Raw genomic sequence first — 15,563 nt, 5'->3', positions numbered from 1 at the left:
GCACTATATACATAGAGATAAGAAATTTGGGGCTATTAGCCTGTAGAAATCTTTTGTTAGTGAATAAATAAGAACATTATTTTCAATGAGAAATACCACTATATCACCATCAACATAGAAGACATGCTTTCATTTACAAAGTCATTCACTTCTTTTAAGGGTTAACACTATTTTATTTCTTTCATTTCTATTTATGTCTGAAAAATGTGTCAATATCATGATTTAAGTTTGAATTTATTATTAAATAATAGTTGTAAACTTTATCTATATGATTTGATGTTTTAATATCCAATAAACAGATGCTATTCTTTCACGTTTTAATGGTTGAGGAAAGCAAATTCCTTGAAAGAGCCAGTTTTTCTGCACAAATTGATTTGCGAGCGTAACGTCATAATTTCCAGAGAAAACGATGTGAGTTGTGCTCACAAAACAATGACGTAACAATCAATACCTACCCGCAAAGGGAGCTAACTCTGTAATATGCAAAGACGGAATATGTTACCATAACCTGAAAATATGCTATCTTCAACTTAAGCATTACACCTCAAGCTACCTTCAACTTAAGCATTACACCTCAAGCTACCTTCAACTTAAGCATTACACCTCAAGTAAACTCAAGATTTGAGAATCCTTCCTTCCTACCGTCACTCATCTCACAATCTACCTTACTCCTGGTGCTACTCAGCTGTGATGGCTATTGCTTTTGTCATTTGTTTTTTATGCTTTTGCCAATCTGGCCTGTGTTGCATATATTTTAGCTGTCAATCTTGGACATTTTACATTGAAAAAACTCAACTTTTTGATTAAATTTCAAAATAAAATTAACAGAAAAAATTCCCATAAAAGAAAATGCAAGAGTTAGTCAGTTAGTAGATTTCAGACGCTAGCTTTCATAGAAAAACCAGTAGTCTAGTCAGTAGCTGACAACTCCTCCATATTGGCATAATCTCACAATTCAGATGTGGTGTGCAAAAGGTCAAATGTTTGATGAAAGAAAGCAGAAGAGCTTTTACTTTGAAAAGTCTTGAAATTTATCTAAAACATCTCTACAAGTTAAATTTGGTTTGGTTATATTGATAAACGATGAATGAATGAGTCATGATATTTAGATATTCATCAACACACAATTGTAAATTATCAGTTATATCTATAGGTTATATATTGTCAGGCAGAATTAAAGCAGAAGATATTGAATTACCAGTCGAGAAATTCATGTCAAAATATCTTACCATCCCCATATAATATCTCCCTCCATTTGATCTAAACATGCAGGCTCTGCAATATTGATAAGCGGCACTAAAAATAAAGCTATATACTTTTTTCTTTACTGCAGATATTTCATGAAGTGAAAAATGAAGTTTTATATGGCAGTTCTCTCATAAATCTAACACTGCTGGAGCTACAACAAAGCTAACATTACAGATACACTCAGCAAGCCAAAACATGGTGTGATTTGAGATTTCCAGTTCACAAAGATCAAGTTAATCTGAAGAATATAATTGCACTGAGTTGTGGCAGTCAAGTACCCATAGCATGAATCTCTCAGAGTAACAATAAGGCTTCCTCGAAGATTTATATCATAAACAAGGAAAGAAAATGTGGTTATGGTCAAAACATACGACATAAATATCTGAAACACTTCAAATTTGCTTTGGTACATAAAATGTCAGCTTTCAGGATATCGGCCTTTGACCTTTGATAGTGAGAAAACAAAGAATTGAAGACGCAAATAGGAGCTCAGTGGATTATATAGATATACAATACATAACTAACTAATGGATCATAAATATGTCTGTAATCTCTAATTCACTGGTCACCTCAATTGGCATTCTCCTGAGCGTAGAAAAACTTTACGGAATGGTCGGAAACCAGAGAATGTAATTATGCCAGCAGAATTTTAACAAATATAGCAGGCTATAAAAAGATTTTGATAAAAGAAGCAATTACATGTATAACAGATGGTAGGGTTTTTTCTTATTTTTTTTTTATTGTTTATAACATCATAGAAACCATAATTCTGCAACTGTAATTTTCTTTTTTTGTCTAATTTTACTGTGTTTTTCTAACAGAATAAATCAGATTTGCTATTGTTGTCTACATTAAGGTCATTCTGCTCCACCATCTTCCCTACCATAATTGTATTTATGGCCGGGGGTCAAAAGGAACAAGATACAAGTAAAACATCAATCACAGTTTACTTCAGTTAAACTAAAAAATTCATTGTCCTTGTCAAATATTCCTAAAAATGTAACATCAATCTCGAAGCTATGGCCATTTTTTGTGTCAAGAGGTTCAAAAAGAAGAAAAAGATTACTCCAAAGGGAAGTAGTAAATTAGAAGTAGAAATAAACAACAGGCAATTATTCTTTAAAAAGTCATTCCAATCTGAAAGGACAACTAGGTTAAAAGACCTTGTCCAATCTCAAATATTAGATTAAGAGCATGTTTGCCAATAAGATTGAAATTCAAATGAGACACAAAGATCTTTTAACATGTACACATAACAAATAGAACCTACAAAGTGAATTGATGGAAATATATGGCAATCATTCAAATTTCTGGGAACAAAATTATGATGGATTATAATGAAAAAATAACAGTTTGAATTTTTGCTTTTGACATCTACAAATAACAATTTTCTTCTATCTTTTTTTTTTTTTTTTTTTGTATATTTTAAAGTTTTTAACATAATGATAGCAATTTTAAGAATTTTAAAGCTGAGATGATAAATTACCTGCCAAAATATATAGCAGACTTCTCACTCATTATATACAATACTTACAGATGATATATTAACAAATTAAAAATACTAAAAATAAATTTCTATTCTCAAGTGTCACGATCGTGTGAAATACACATTCCTGGATAGAAAACGTACATGCTTTCAAGCAATAAATTTCACTTAAACATTCAAGATGGTTCTAAATTCCTTGCCATAAATCAACTTAGTTATCACATTATGGAATTCAAATTCTTTACCCACTTATAAAACAATGAAGTAAGAACATATTGCCTTGGTTCTTAGCCTAATGGGATCCCAGAGGTGATCTACAATAAAAACATCAGACAAATTCTCATAATAAAAAGAAATCTAGCCAATCACAAATCTTATTTTCTCATAGTTATAAACTCCCAAGGTAATCACAGGTTATTCTGCTAATATGGCGATTTTGAGATCCGTAAACGACATGAGTAAATTATAATTTATCGTTGATTAGTCCCACCCTCAAGGTGATTGTGACATCATCTTTTGACATGAATTTTGTGACGTCTGAATCATCAGAAAGTAAACCTCTGTATTGACAGGTCACCAGCTGCCAATCAAACCGCTGGGGTACTGCACATGACTTTACATTTGATATTGTGTATAATACAAATATGTGTTTGTGCAAGCACAAAGCATTGCTACATACTGCCTGGCAATTGGTCAATGATAACCTAATTTTAAGGATTCTCTTAAAAGTTATAATATTAAATGATGATTTTTATATCAAAGTCTCTTTGATTCTGCTCTCAAACAGTCTTGTTTCTGTGACTTTCTTACTGAAATAATATTGCAGAAATGTCCATCCTTTTCTTTTTCAGAGTCAAGTACACATTAAAAACCTTTATAAATGCATTTGTTAGCTCTCCTTTTAATTTTCAAAGTTTGTAATTTTATATTTCCCAAAAGTGATTTAATAAATCATTAATTTGGTTTCAAATTATTGTACAACCTATCTTATTCATAATATTTCACTTGTTGTAAACAATATTTTTTTCTAATTATCTTTAATTCACACCTAAATTCCTCCAAGATAATTTCATAAATCGGACCTTGAGAGCATCACTTACATTAATTAATTCAACTTTTCTAAATGCAAACCATGCAATCTACTTACACTCAATTTCCCAAATATTCATTATATAAATTTGACCTTCGCCAATATTAATTTTCCCTATCTATAACCTTAACCATATCAATTCCATGCAGACAATACAATAATCCTCTAGCACAATATTCATTAAAACTGTTAAATCAACAATAATTTCATTCGGAACGCCAGATAATTTTTTTCATCTTCTAAGGAATGTGGGTCTTAAAGACAATATATTGAATTACAAGGAAGATAGCCTTGGTAATGAATACCAGTATAATAAAATATACCGAACAACCCGTGAGGTTAAAGACTCGCTGACTCTGTAGTAATATCGTCTGTTTTATCATTGGCTGATATTACAGGCTGGGTAAGGTAGTTATATTCATATTTACCTCAGATATTCGATAGTATTTTCTTTTCCACAAGATCATCAAGGCAATAAATTAACATAAAATTGTATCAATATTTCATCAGCTGTGGCCATTAAATCCTTATCCCTTTACTAAATATATGACAAAATGCCTTACTGCAACCCATATACCGTCTCAAAGCAGAGGAATGTTGCAGACAATGAAAGAATTCTGTATTTAGATCCCTAACAATGTGAAATGTCATTACAGCAACTTCTACACGACCATGACAACATCATCCAATATAAGATAAAAAGCCAGGTTTCTGAGAATCAGAATAACGAGCGTGGATGATATTATAACAATGCTGATTATCTCTATCATATATATTTCTTAGGATGGATTTACAGGGTCAGTTATGACACTTATACAATTAAAACTATTTATTCACGTCTGGGTCAAGACAATCACCTTTACTCAATACAACAGGTCATTGACCACTGACATTTTCACTGATTTTAATTCTTTTTCAGAAACTTCATCTTTTGCATAAACAAAAACATAATAAGGAACAAAGTTTTAACTAAATCCATATTATGAAACTCATATACTAGTTTTACTTTTACAATTTTCATATAAAACAATGGTTAAATCAATTGCATATATCAACAATACGAAATATGACCTTCATATTTCAGTTTAGGGAGAGGGCTTATATAGGCATAGCCTGCTGCCCAATCCCTATTAAATCGAATGATTTAACAAAATATTTTGAAATGAAAAAAATTTCAGTTGTAATTTTTCTGTGGACCAACGTTTCTAGATAACTGAAGCAATATTTGAAAACCAATATTATCATCACTTCGGTAAATATCCCTCGAAACAGAAAATAATTTGGTTTTAATTTATAATAGATTAGTATAAACAGTGAGGAGTAAACAGTGAGGAATCAGTGGCCATACCTTCGTGGCTATTCATAAATGTTCAAAAAGACTTGTTTGACCTCTGTTTGACCTCTGATATACAACTATGATTCGTAATTACATCTGATATGAATATAAATCACTATTGACAATGAATTAAGTGACATTTATTTTACATCTGATATTGAGGTCAAGGTCAGCATGTTCGATTCACATCAAGTTAAAGTGGTATAAATATAAAGAGAACCATAACTACTAACAATGGGATGGTGGAAGTTTATAGTGGCAAACAAGAGGGCCCATTGGAATTACTAGTCATCAGTATGACACAGGCACAGCCACAGTATACAGTTAGTGGCTAACAGTTAAGGCAATACAAGATTCTGATGTCCATGATATGACTTTGACCTTGAAACTACATCAAGTTCATTCAATTTCAACAAACTTGGAAGCCCTTCATCCTAGTACACTACAGGCCCAAAATCAATTGTCTTCGCCTCTTAGTTATTGACAAGAAAATGTTTAAGATTTAAGCCTATTCGACCCCTGTGAACTTGAATGAAGGTCAGTTGAACAATCTTTGTAGCCCTTCATGCCAGGATGCTACAGACCAAATATCAGTACCCTGTCTTTCAGTTATGGAAAAGAAAGTCATTTGAATGGAAAAGTTTATGCACTGTGCACAACGGAGCATGATGATTATAGGTCATCCTAATGTTACAAGATTATATTCATCTTTATGGAATTCTTCACAGATTGCAAAGATGGGACCTCTATAGATTCTAAGGAGGAGCAAAATTGAAATTGATTGCTATCACCTTGATGTTACAAGATTATATACACCTTTTAGGAATTCTACAGACTGCAAAAATATGTGACTATTACCTTTTTATTCATTTTAGTCCCATTAAAAGGCACTGGGAATATGGATTTATTACACTTTATACACCTGGTGGTTTTTTTTAGAACCTACCAATTTGAAAGCGACAGGAAGGGCAAAGTACCATAGAAGAATATTACTAAACCACAAAGCCAATATCAGTATAATTCTCTGTCAGTACCACAGACGGATATTACTAAACCACAAAGCCTATATCAGTATGATTCTCTGTCTCTGCTACCAGTATTTGTACCTTTGAAGAGATTTTCATGTATAATGCCAGATTTTAAGACTGTTGTATGTATCATTGTCTTCATTCATGATGAGAACAAACACAGAAAATGCATGCCCTGTCATAACAGGCCTAGCAGGTATGAACCAGGGTCTCCTTAAGACAAAAATCTCCCTCTTGTTCTATCTCTATCTTTACCCCCTCTCTCTTTCTCTCTTTATCTCCTCAGTCAAAGAGAAATGCTTAATCACCTGAGAGACTCATAACAAACACAATTACAAGACACAGTGCCAGCTAGTCCCAATTTCTCAAAACAAATTTTCTGAAACCTCAAGTCAAAAAGTAGACTTGACAGTACATTAATTTCTTTTTTCTAGCGTTTCCTTATCAATTTAAGTAACTTAAGTTTTTAACTTAAGTCAGTCAGGGCTTTTAAATTCCAGAAATTGGAGACTGTTAATTTTCTTCTACAAGCTGACTACTTACCCCGATCCAGCTTGGGAGGCGGTCGGTACTTGAATCCTGTCTGGCTCCAGTAGGCCGGAATGGACCCTCTCACTTGTACAAACGACACAGTATGGCACGAAAACTCCAAAATCTGTACGAAAATGATCGTAGCACACAAATTACAATGTTTTTACAATAAATTTACAAATTAAAGTCAATAAATTTCCTGTTTCAAATCATGTAAAACTTTAATCTTTATAGACAGGTTTGACTTTACCTGGTTACAAAGACCATATCTTATAATATTATGTGGTCTTAATAGATAGGTTTGACTACACTTGGCTACAAATTCAGATTTTTTTTCTTATAATTTTATGTGGCCTTCATAGACAGGTTTGACTGCACTTGACTACATATTAAGATTTTTTTTCTTATAATTTCATGTGGCCAGTTCATAGACAGGTTTGACTGCACTTGACTACAAATTAAGATATTTTTTTCTTATTTTTTATGCTGTATTTATAGATAGGTTTGACTGTACTTAGCTACAAATTAAGGCCTTTTTTCTTATTATTTTATGTGGTCTTTATAGACAGGTTTGACTGTACTTGGCTACAAATTAAGGCCTTTTTTCTTATTATTTTATGTGGTCTTTATAACACAAGTTTGACTGCACTTGGCTACAAATTAAGGCCTTTTTTCTTATAATTTTATGTGGTCTTTATAGACAGGTTTAACTGTATCTGTTTTTTTTTATTTCCATGGGTATTCTTTATTGTAATCTAAGTCTATCTGACTATACCTCACTGCAGAGACCTTTATTCTTTGCCCCTTAGTTGGTCTTTATAATACTGTAATCATACCCAGGTTTGACTTCATGTATTACGTTAGCACACAAGTACATCAGCACCAAGCTATTGGCAAAAAACCCAACATTGTCATTTTTTATGGGACTTACAGTACCTGCCAAAATGGAAATTTGCAAAAATGACAACAATATAGTGCAACTTCATTTAAAATTTATAATCTAGGTTGCAATTATAAATGAAAACATATGTTTTAATAGCCTGCATCTGTTCAGTGTGGTTGACGATTCCTGTCATTTAACTATTTCAAGTGGCTTTGTCAAAGCCCACTATCCTAAACTCACGTCTCTCTCGTAATTAAATAAGCTGAGGGACAGATACCAAATAACGAGACCCAAGCATGGGATAAACAGAGTTATTTTAAGAACAGCTTCTTTTTCTTATTATGTTGTGCAGTTTTATAGTTCTGTAGTGCTATCCCCTTGTGATATAAAAAATTTGATGGTATTCTATCAATGATACATCTGTGACTGATAAATGATACATCACATATGTGTAAAGAGCTCTGTTGATCACGACTATACATACGTCATGGAAACTAGACTCTCATTACAGAGACAGACAAAATTATCGGAATGAACAGAACAAGAGGCCCAGCAGGCCTGTATCATTTGCCTGGCTCGTAAATGCCAAGTAATATTCTAAATGCAGGTTCATTGTTCCTATTCTGAAGAATTTAAATATTTACCTCAGTCTATGAATGTAGCGATTAAAAGAATTTACCTCTATATCCCTTATTGGGTCCGCCCCTTCCGATAGGGATATTCTACCCAAGGGTCACAAAATGTAGTAAAACCCGAGGCTTGTCGAGGGTTTTGCAACATTTTGTGATCCCGAGGGTAGAATATCCCTATCCTTCATATCCACTAATGAAAGAGTATTTTTCTTTCATACCTCGAAATTTTGTTTCAATTTTACATCCATAATAATAAATGCCGCCATTTTGAAATAAATTCGAAGAAATCCATGACTGGAAGTCAATTTTCTATACATGAAAAATAACAAGATATTTTCAACACAAATTCCGTGGTTTGCATCTTTTATATTAAAACCAGTCATATTTGTGAAAAAAATGTTAAAATTTACTGAGGAAATAGAGATTTTGTTGACGCCGTGATGTCACAAGGCTTTATTGCATAGATGGCCATGCAAATCAGCCTCAGGCGACATGAGTGTATTGCCCTAGACCAGCCAGTATTAGTCCCGTAGGTATGAAAGAAAATGCTTTTTAACCTTAAGTGGAGATGCCATCATCAAATTTTTAGAAGTCTTCAAATATGTAGCAAATAAAGATAAATATTACACTTATACTGTAGAGAGTTCTGTAGTTCACTTGATGGCATGGATCAAGGATTTTCCTGCTGAAGGAAACCTTGTTTGTACATCCAGATTATATCCCTAGAAAATCGACAACATCTAAATTACATAAACACCTTTAAATCTGAACTTCACAATTCATTGTCAATCTGGTGAGTGTATCATTTCTAATGTAGGCTTGGCCAGATCATTTCAAAGAAGTCATATATGGCTGTAAAATCTTGGTGTTTGTGATTTGAAATCAGCCTGCTGGATTAAACTTTTGCAGACTAAGGAGATAATGGAAGCCATTGCAGAATATATAACTGACTGGGTTCAACGATCCACGGAATGGCAGTTGGTGTGTAAATTTTCCTGATGATAAGTAAACACTACTATTATAATTAATTAAGGTCATAATATGAACTGGAATTCCATCACAGGAGGACAAATATAGAGTACATTCATATTTCTATGGAAACCTCAGAAACAGTGAAGAAGTTTTTCATTTCAAAATATTTTATTAAATCATTTGATTTAATAGGGATTAGGCAGCGGGCTATGCCTATATAAGCCCTCCCTGTGGATACATACATGTACATCTCAAAATCATATAATTACGAATATATGTAATTTTCCAGACAATATTGAAATTAAATATATATTTAGGATACACTTGTAAGTTATGATAACACTCCGATAATAAGCAGGAAGTAATACACATGGACTCCTCAAGAGTAACCGCTCTTTCACATTTGCTTCTCAAAAATTATTGACCACATTAACAATTTCCACCAATACAATGGAGCCACATTTGGCCAAACATATAACCACAAACCTATCATCTCTGGGCCGAGTTCAAATCCCACATGGTACTGACCACAGGTCGGTGATTTTTCTCTTGTTTCTGTTTTTTGTACTTTCCTCCACCATCTAACCATGACATATCATTAAACAACAATGGTGGTTAATAAGATGTTAATCTTATCAAACCAAACAATGGTCCTATTTAAATGTACAAAGTACAAAGGCTTGTTGAAAGACTCCTAGATCACAGTGTATTGCAGTAGTCATAGAATAGATATATGTATTCATTTAGTGTTTTATACTTTTGCCAAACCTAATCATTGACATAAGTACAAAAGACAACTATATCAATAATTCTTCTAAAAGTTCAAGTGTGCATTTCCCCTCAGAAACAAACAAACCCCACTGCTAACATTTCTTCGTAACAATAAAAAAAACTCCCCTAGAGATCTGTGATCTAGAGCCTAAAATTACTGACTTTCTAGGTATCATGTGGTGATACTTAACTTAGGATATTTATAACACAATAAAATTCTACCACTCAATTATCTACTTGTTCCGATCATTACAATGTACTTTAGGGGAGATCCCTAGCACAATTAACTTATCCCCCCCCCCCCCCCTGAAATACCATAATCTGATCCAGTCTTTAATTAGTAGAGTTTAAATGTGGCCTCAGGGGTGAATGTGTAATATATATAATCTTAACAGATGAAGAAGTTTGCAGGATGAAGAAGCTTCCAAAATTAATGACCAAAAAATTTCAGAAAAAAAATATGAAATAACTACCTGTTGTATCCTCCATTTACTTTAGATCATTTTGCAATGTTTCAAACAAAACAATTAAAATCAGTTGTGAAGAAATAAATCCAACGACTGGATTATATTCAGTTAAGTCCCTGTGTACTTTAACTCTACAAGAGCAATGTGGCGAGAGAAAAGATATGATATTGGCGCATTGTCATGGAAGGAATACATTATACCATCGTTATATGCTTGCTACCATTGATTGCATGTGTACCATGTCGCGCTGAACTACAAATAAATGATGAACAGTTTCTTAAAATAATTTAACTTGTATAATTGCTTTCCTAATGAAACATGCATTGCTGAGTCATTAAAATGTAAAATAACAAGAAAACTTAATTACACAAACTCAGTTCTTGATAATGATTTTCTTCTTTATATTGCTGAAAATTTCATCGCACCAGGGTGAAAATTTCATCGCACCAGGGTGAAGAATCATTTGATGGATCTATTTGACAATTCTGAACAGCACAATATTAAAAGTTTAAATTTTCCTTCATATAGATTTTTTATTTAAACATATTTTGTTGTCAGTAAAATTTACTGATTGTTTCACGTACAAATATACTGCCGTCTAAAGTGACAAATAATGTAATCATAGATATGGCAGCTAGAATGTTAACTATTCATCTTGATAATGTTAATTAAACAATCTTAACTATCATATTTCATGCTCAAAGGAAATGAATAATCCTGAGCACTGAATTGTAATTTCTTAATGTTTAAATAAATATCTGTATTATACATTTTCTCTGTTAAAACAAGTGTTCAGGTTTTGAAATAAAATTTCTAAGAGGAATCTTATAAAGATTAAATGCAGGTCAAGGTCTTTCATTTCAGTAAACATGGTATCTCTCCATCCCAGCATGCTAAATGACCAATGTCAGATCCCTCTGGGTCACTTGGTGTTTGAAAAGTTGTTTAATGAAAAATGTCCATTTAAATGAAGTGTTTATGCTTAACTGATAGCTAAGTGGTCAGTTGACCGACAAAAGAAAGATGGACAAAGAACACATAACTTCAGATACATGGGTAAAGCAATATGCAGGAAATTTTGGGTGCACAATATCATCTCAGAAATTCTGTGATGTAGCTTTTCCTTCAAAAATGTAAATCATGAGCACAATTGTAAAGGTACAAATGCAATTTTGATGCATATTACAACAAGGTCACCTGAAACTAGATCAAGAAATCAGGGCCAGGTTTGTAGGTTAAAGCTAATTAAAGTAACGTTTTTATACATTTTACGACATCTGTGTTTAAATAAGGGAAAAATATAGTCACTGTGAAGCATTTGGCTAAGATTAGTGATACAGTATGTACATCAGACAATCTGATATTTTATGTCGCAGAAAATAAAACAAGGCCAGACGACGGGATTTTGAGGAGTCCCAAAAGAAATTTTTGAAGTAAAAGGAAGATTTGGAATTTGACATTATTAACAGGATTACTAGATAAATAAAGATTTTATGTCATCATAATTCAAAGATATGTGATGAAGGGCATCTTACTTACCCCATATATAGGTGTTGAAAAACATTTTATGGTACACAGAAGATGAAAACATTGGCTTTCAAGAGCATGTCCTTAAGTTGTCAATTTTATTACCATATAAAAGTAACTGACAACATGTGCTTTTCTTTCATTATATAAGCAAGATACCAAGAATCAACCATGAGACATATACAAGAACAGGCCTAGTAATATAAGGTGATCGCTGTTGCATGCTTGAACTTATACAGTGGATTTTTTCATATTTTAAGTTTTATTTTTCGTAAAGGATGCAGAACGATAATTTTAAGTAATATTTGGTTTGTAGTTATGAACCAGTTTTAACTTCACTAAATTGTCGCTTTTAACAAATCAGATTGTCTCATCAAGATATTAAAATGTTCAAAATACTGTCTCTATGATAACTGCAAACAGAGATAATATGAATGAATTCAGAAAAAAAAAAAATATTCACTTTAAACAAAATGAAACAGAAATAATTTCACAATTAATAGTTATACACACGAAATATTGATTTTCATCAAACCTAAAGAAAAATTCTCATTCTTTTATTATTTTCAAAACGAACTACGAACATAAGATGGCACTACCAGTATGCTAGACTTATAATTACCCCTATTGTTTACTGTAACATGTCTTCTTCATACCGAATACTGTAAAAGAACGAAATTGTGGATATTTATTGAAGTAACAGAAGTCATGAAAAGCATAGGGATCTGTAGCATATAACGATAAAGTAACATTTTTCTTCGTCATGAAACAAAGATTTATTGCCTCCATGATTTCCCTGTTGTGTTGGGATAATGTTGAGTCTACAGGTTGTCATGTTCTCCAGACGCCCCAGTAACAAATGTACTTTTATCGTTATCCATAAGCAGTCTGGCTAGGGGGATTATCATGTTTTCTCTGTGTATCTATTTCAATCTAAGAAACAGTTATACATTCATTATTGAACATTTCCACATTTTTTAAACAGGACTGACGTTGATTGTATAGACACACATGGACATTATCTTGCTGCAGAAAAGCTTTTATTTAGGGTTTTACTTAACTGTGCATGTTTAAGCTGACTAAGTATATAGATATATATTCCCAGGGATATGGTTTGTCCAATCTATAGAGTTAATGGCTAGTCTGCCCTGAGTGTTTTATCACTGGGACATTGAATATCATGTCTCCGTTAAACCTGTCGGATTTGTCTGTCGTGTCCAGCAAAATCAGATTTAGTTCAGGAAAAAAAATCTAAAGCGTATTGTTAAAACAAAAAGCAGAAAAAAGTCATAATGGACTTTCAGTCCTGTAAAAATTGAATCAATCTTACATTGGGAGAGATGGGTGTTGGCAGTATTCCTTAATATCTCAAGGCACTGTGGAAATTGGAAATCGTTATTCAAAGCAGTCTGTTTCAAAGAACCGTTTCATAGTTTGTCAGAAATACTATTTCAGAAAAGATCACATGTAACAAAGATCTAACTTTGATGCTTTTAACACCAGACAAAAGATGTTTCAGAATTCTTATTCACTTCCACTGTCTGTATAGATAAAAGTTAAATATAATTTCTATCATGTGTTCTTACAAATAAATTCTTCTGTGTAGGCAAAAACGTCATATTTTCAGAGAAAAAGATATTAATTTTATTCACAAAATAATGATGTCATAATTGATACCTTCTTACAAGGGAGATAATTCTGTAATTTGTAAAAACACAACTGCATTCTTTTCTCATTAAAATCAATTATGCATGAGTAAGTTTATTTATGTGATTGCTCTTTACAAGGAATCCAGGGGAAAAAAAGACAATAGAACCAGTTATTTCAGAAGGTAAATCAGGATCTAAGTTGGCTGGGTTGGGACTCCGTCACTGAATGTCAGCATTAGCTCAGTTATTTGTAAACGCATATTTTGGTATGTTTGGTATATTAAAAGGAAAAGTAGTACAAAGAATCCTTGATAGAAGGACAGACAAAATAATAATGATGGACAGAAGGACAGACAGAAGAAAAGTAATGATGGACAGAAGGACAGACAGAAAAGTAATGATAGACAGAAGGACAGACAGAAAAGTAATGGACAGAATGGCACACAGAAAAGTAATGATGGACAGAAGGACCAACAGACAAAAAATGATGGACAAAAGGACAGACAGAAAAGTAATGATGGACAGAAGGACAGACAGAAAAGTAATGATGGACAGAAGGACAGACAGAAAAGCAATGACAGACAGAAGGACAGACAGAAAAGTAATGATAGACAGAAGGACAGATAAAAAATAATGGACAAAAGGACTGACAGAAAAGTAATGATGGACAGAAGGACAGACAGAAAAGTAATGATGGACAGAAGGACAGACAGAAAAGCAATGATAGACAGAAGGACAGACAGAAAAGTAATGATGGACAGAAGGACAGACAGAAAAGTAATGATAGACAGAAGGACAGACAGAAGGATTAGCAATGGAAAACAGGCAATTTGAATAGCACACCATTTGATGGTAATGGGTAGAAAAATATGTGGTACAATAGCACACCACATCAACACACATCGAATGCAAGGGAGTTTAATCTTACATGTCACCTTAAGGATGTACTCCTCTGAGAAGTCAAAATTTTCTTGTATTAAACTTTTTTTCTCATATAGATTTTTGGAAAAAGGAGTTCATACCATAAAAGAAAATGGAAGAAAAAACATATGTCCATGTGCTCATTTTTGAGCTATTGTCACTCAAAGATACCCAGTTGACAAAATATTGGATTTTATGGAAATTTTGCCGTTTTGACCACAAACACAAGAGATTAAAGCCATAATTTCCTAATGAGGTGTTTGATATGTATGGATGTTTGTAGAATTTTTTTCACGGTGGTCTTCTTTAACAATATACCAGTTTTGATTAAAAAGACTCATGTTTTTTCTCAAAATAACAACATATGCTACCCGTACCCCTTAATGTTGAGCAACAAAATGCACCATTTTCAGCCATTTTTCCCAAATTTAACCGTTTATAGAAAAAGTTCTGGTATTAAACTTTTGTTACAATTTTAAGTATCAATAGGGAAAGGGTTGTTCTTTCTAAATCAGGCTGAAAAATGGGACATCCGTTTGCTCACTTTTTTGCCCCATTGTATTTGTTACTTTTCAATATTTTAGAGTAAAAAATAAAAGTGCTCAAAACACCATTAAATGTAAAACTAAAGTGACAAAAAATTATCATTTCACGCATTAATACTCATTATTTTAATAACCACGAACCTAGTTAAGATTTACAGCAAAAATTAGCTTGATACAGCTAACAAGAGATCCCAGAGGGATCTTGGTGCCCACCAAAGAATGATCTATATCTAACAAAGGAAAGATGGATCTTTTCTCTACTTTTTAAACTTTTTCAAACATACTTCATATAAAATTTGAGACAGATCGCTTCAGTACCTTTTGAGAAATAGCGGTAACAAACTTCAACTATCAAAATCCAAGATGACTCCTTGGCGGCCATCTTGTTGATCAATCGGTCCCAAATCACAATATGCACAACTAGGGCCCTAGGGGAACCTACATATGAATTTTGAGACAGATCCCTTCAGTACTTTC

The 15,563-nt window shown here is 32.8% G+C and overlaps 1 protein-coding gene across 1 annotated transcript in view; it reads right to left on the bottom strand.

The window, feature by feature from the left end:
- LOC138335038 (phosphatidylinositide phosphatase SAC2-like) overlaps positions 1-15,563 on the bottom strand; it is a 380,613-nt gene that overhangs the window by 350,049 nt on the left and 15,001 nt on the right. Inside the window, exon 9 of the mRNA XM_069283936.1 lies at positions 6,732-6,843. Coding sequence (XP_069140037.1) covers positions 6,732-6,843 — 112 coding nt within the window. The remainder of the gene's footprint in view (positions 1-6,731; positions 6,844-15,563) is intronic.

Source organism: Argopecten irradians, chromosome 11, assembly GCF_041381155.1.
Source record: "Argopecten irradians isolate NY chromosome 11, Ai_NY, whole genome shotgun sequence".
Taxonomy (NCBI): Eukaryota; Metazoa; Mollusca; class Bivalvia; order Pectinida; family Pectinidae; genus Argopecten; species Argopecten irradians.
Note: the sequence above shows the minus strand (reverse complement) of the source record. Positions and strands in the feature narration are given on the sequence as shown.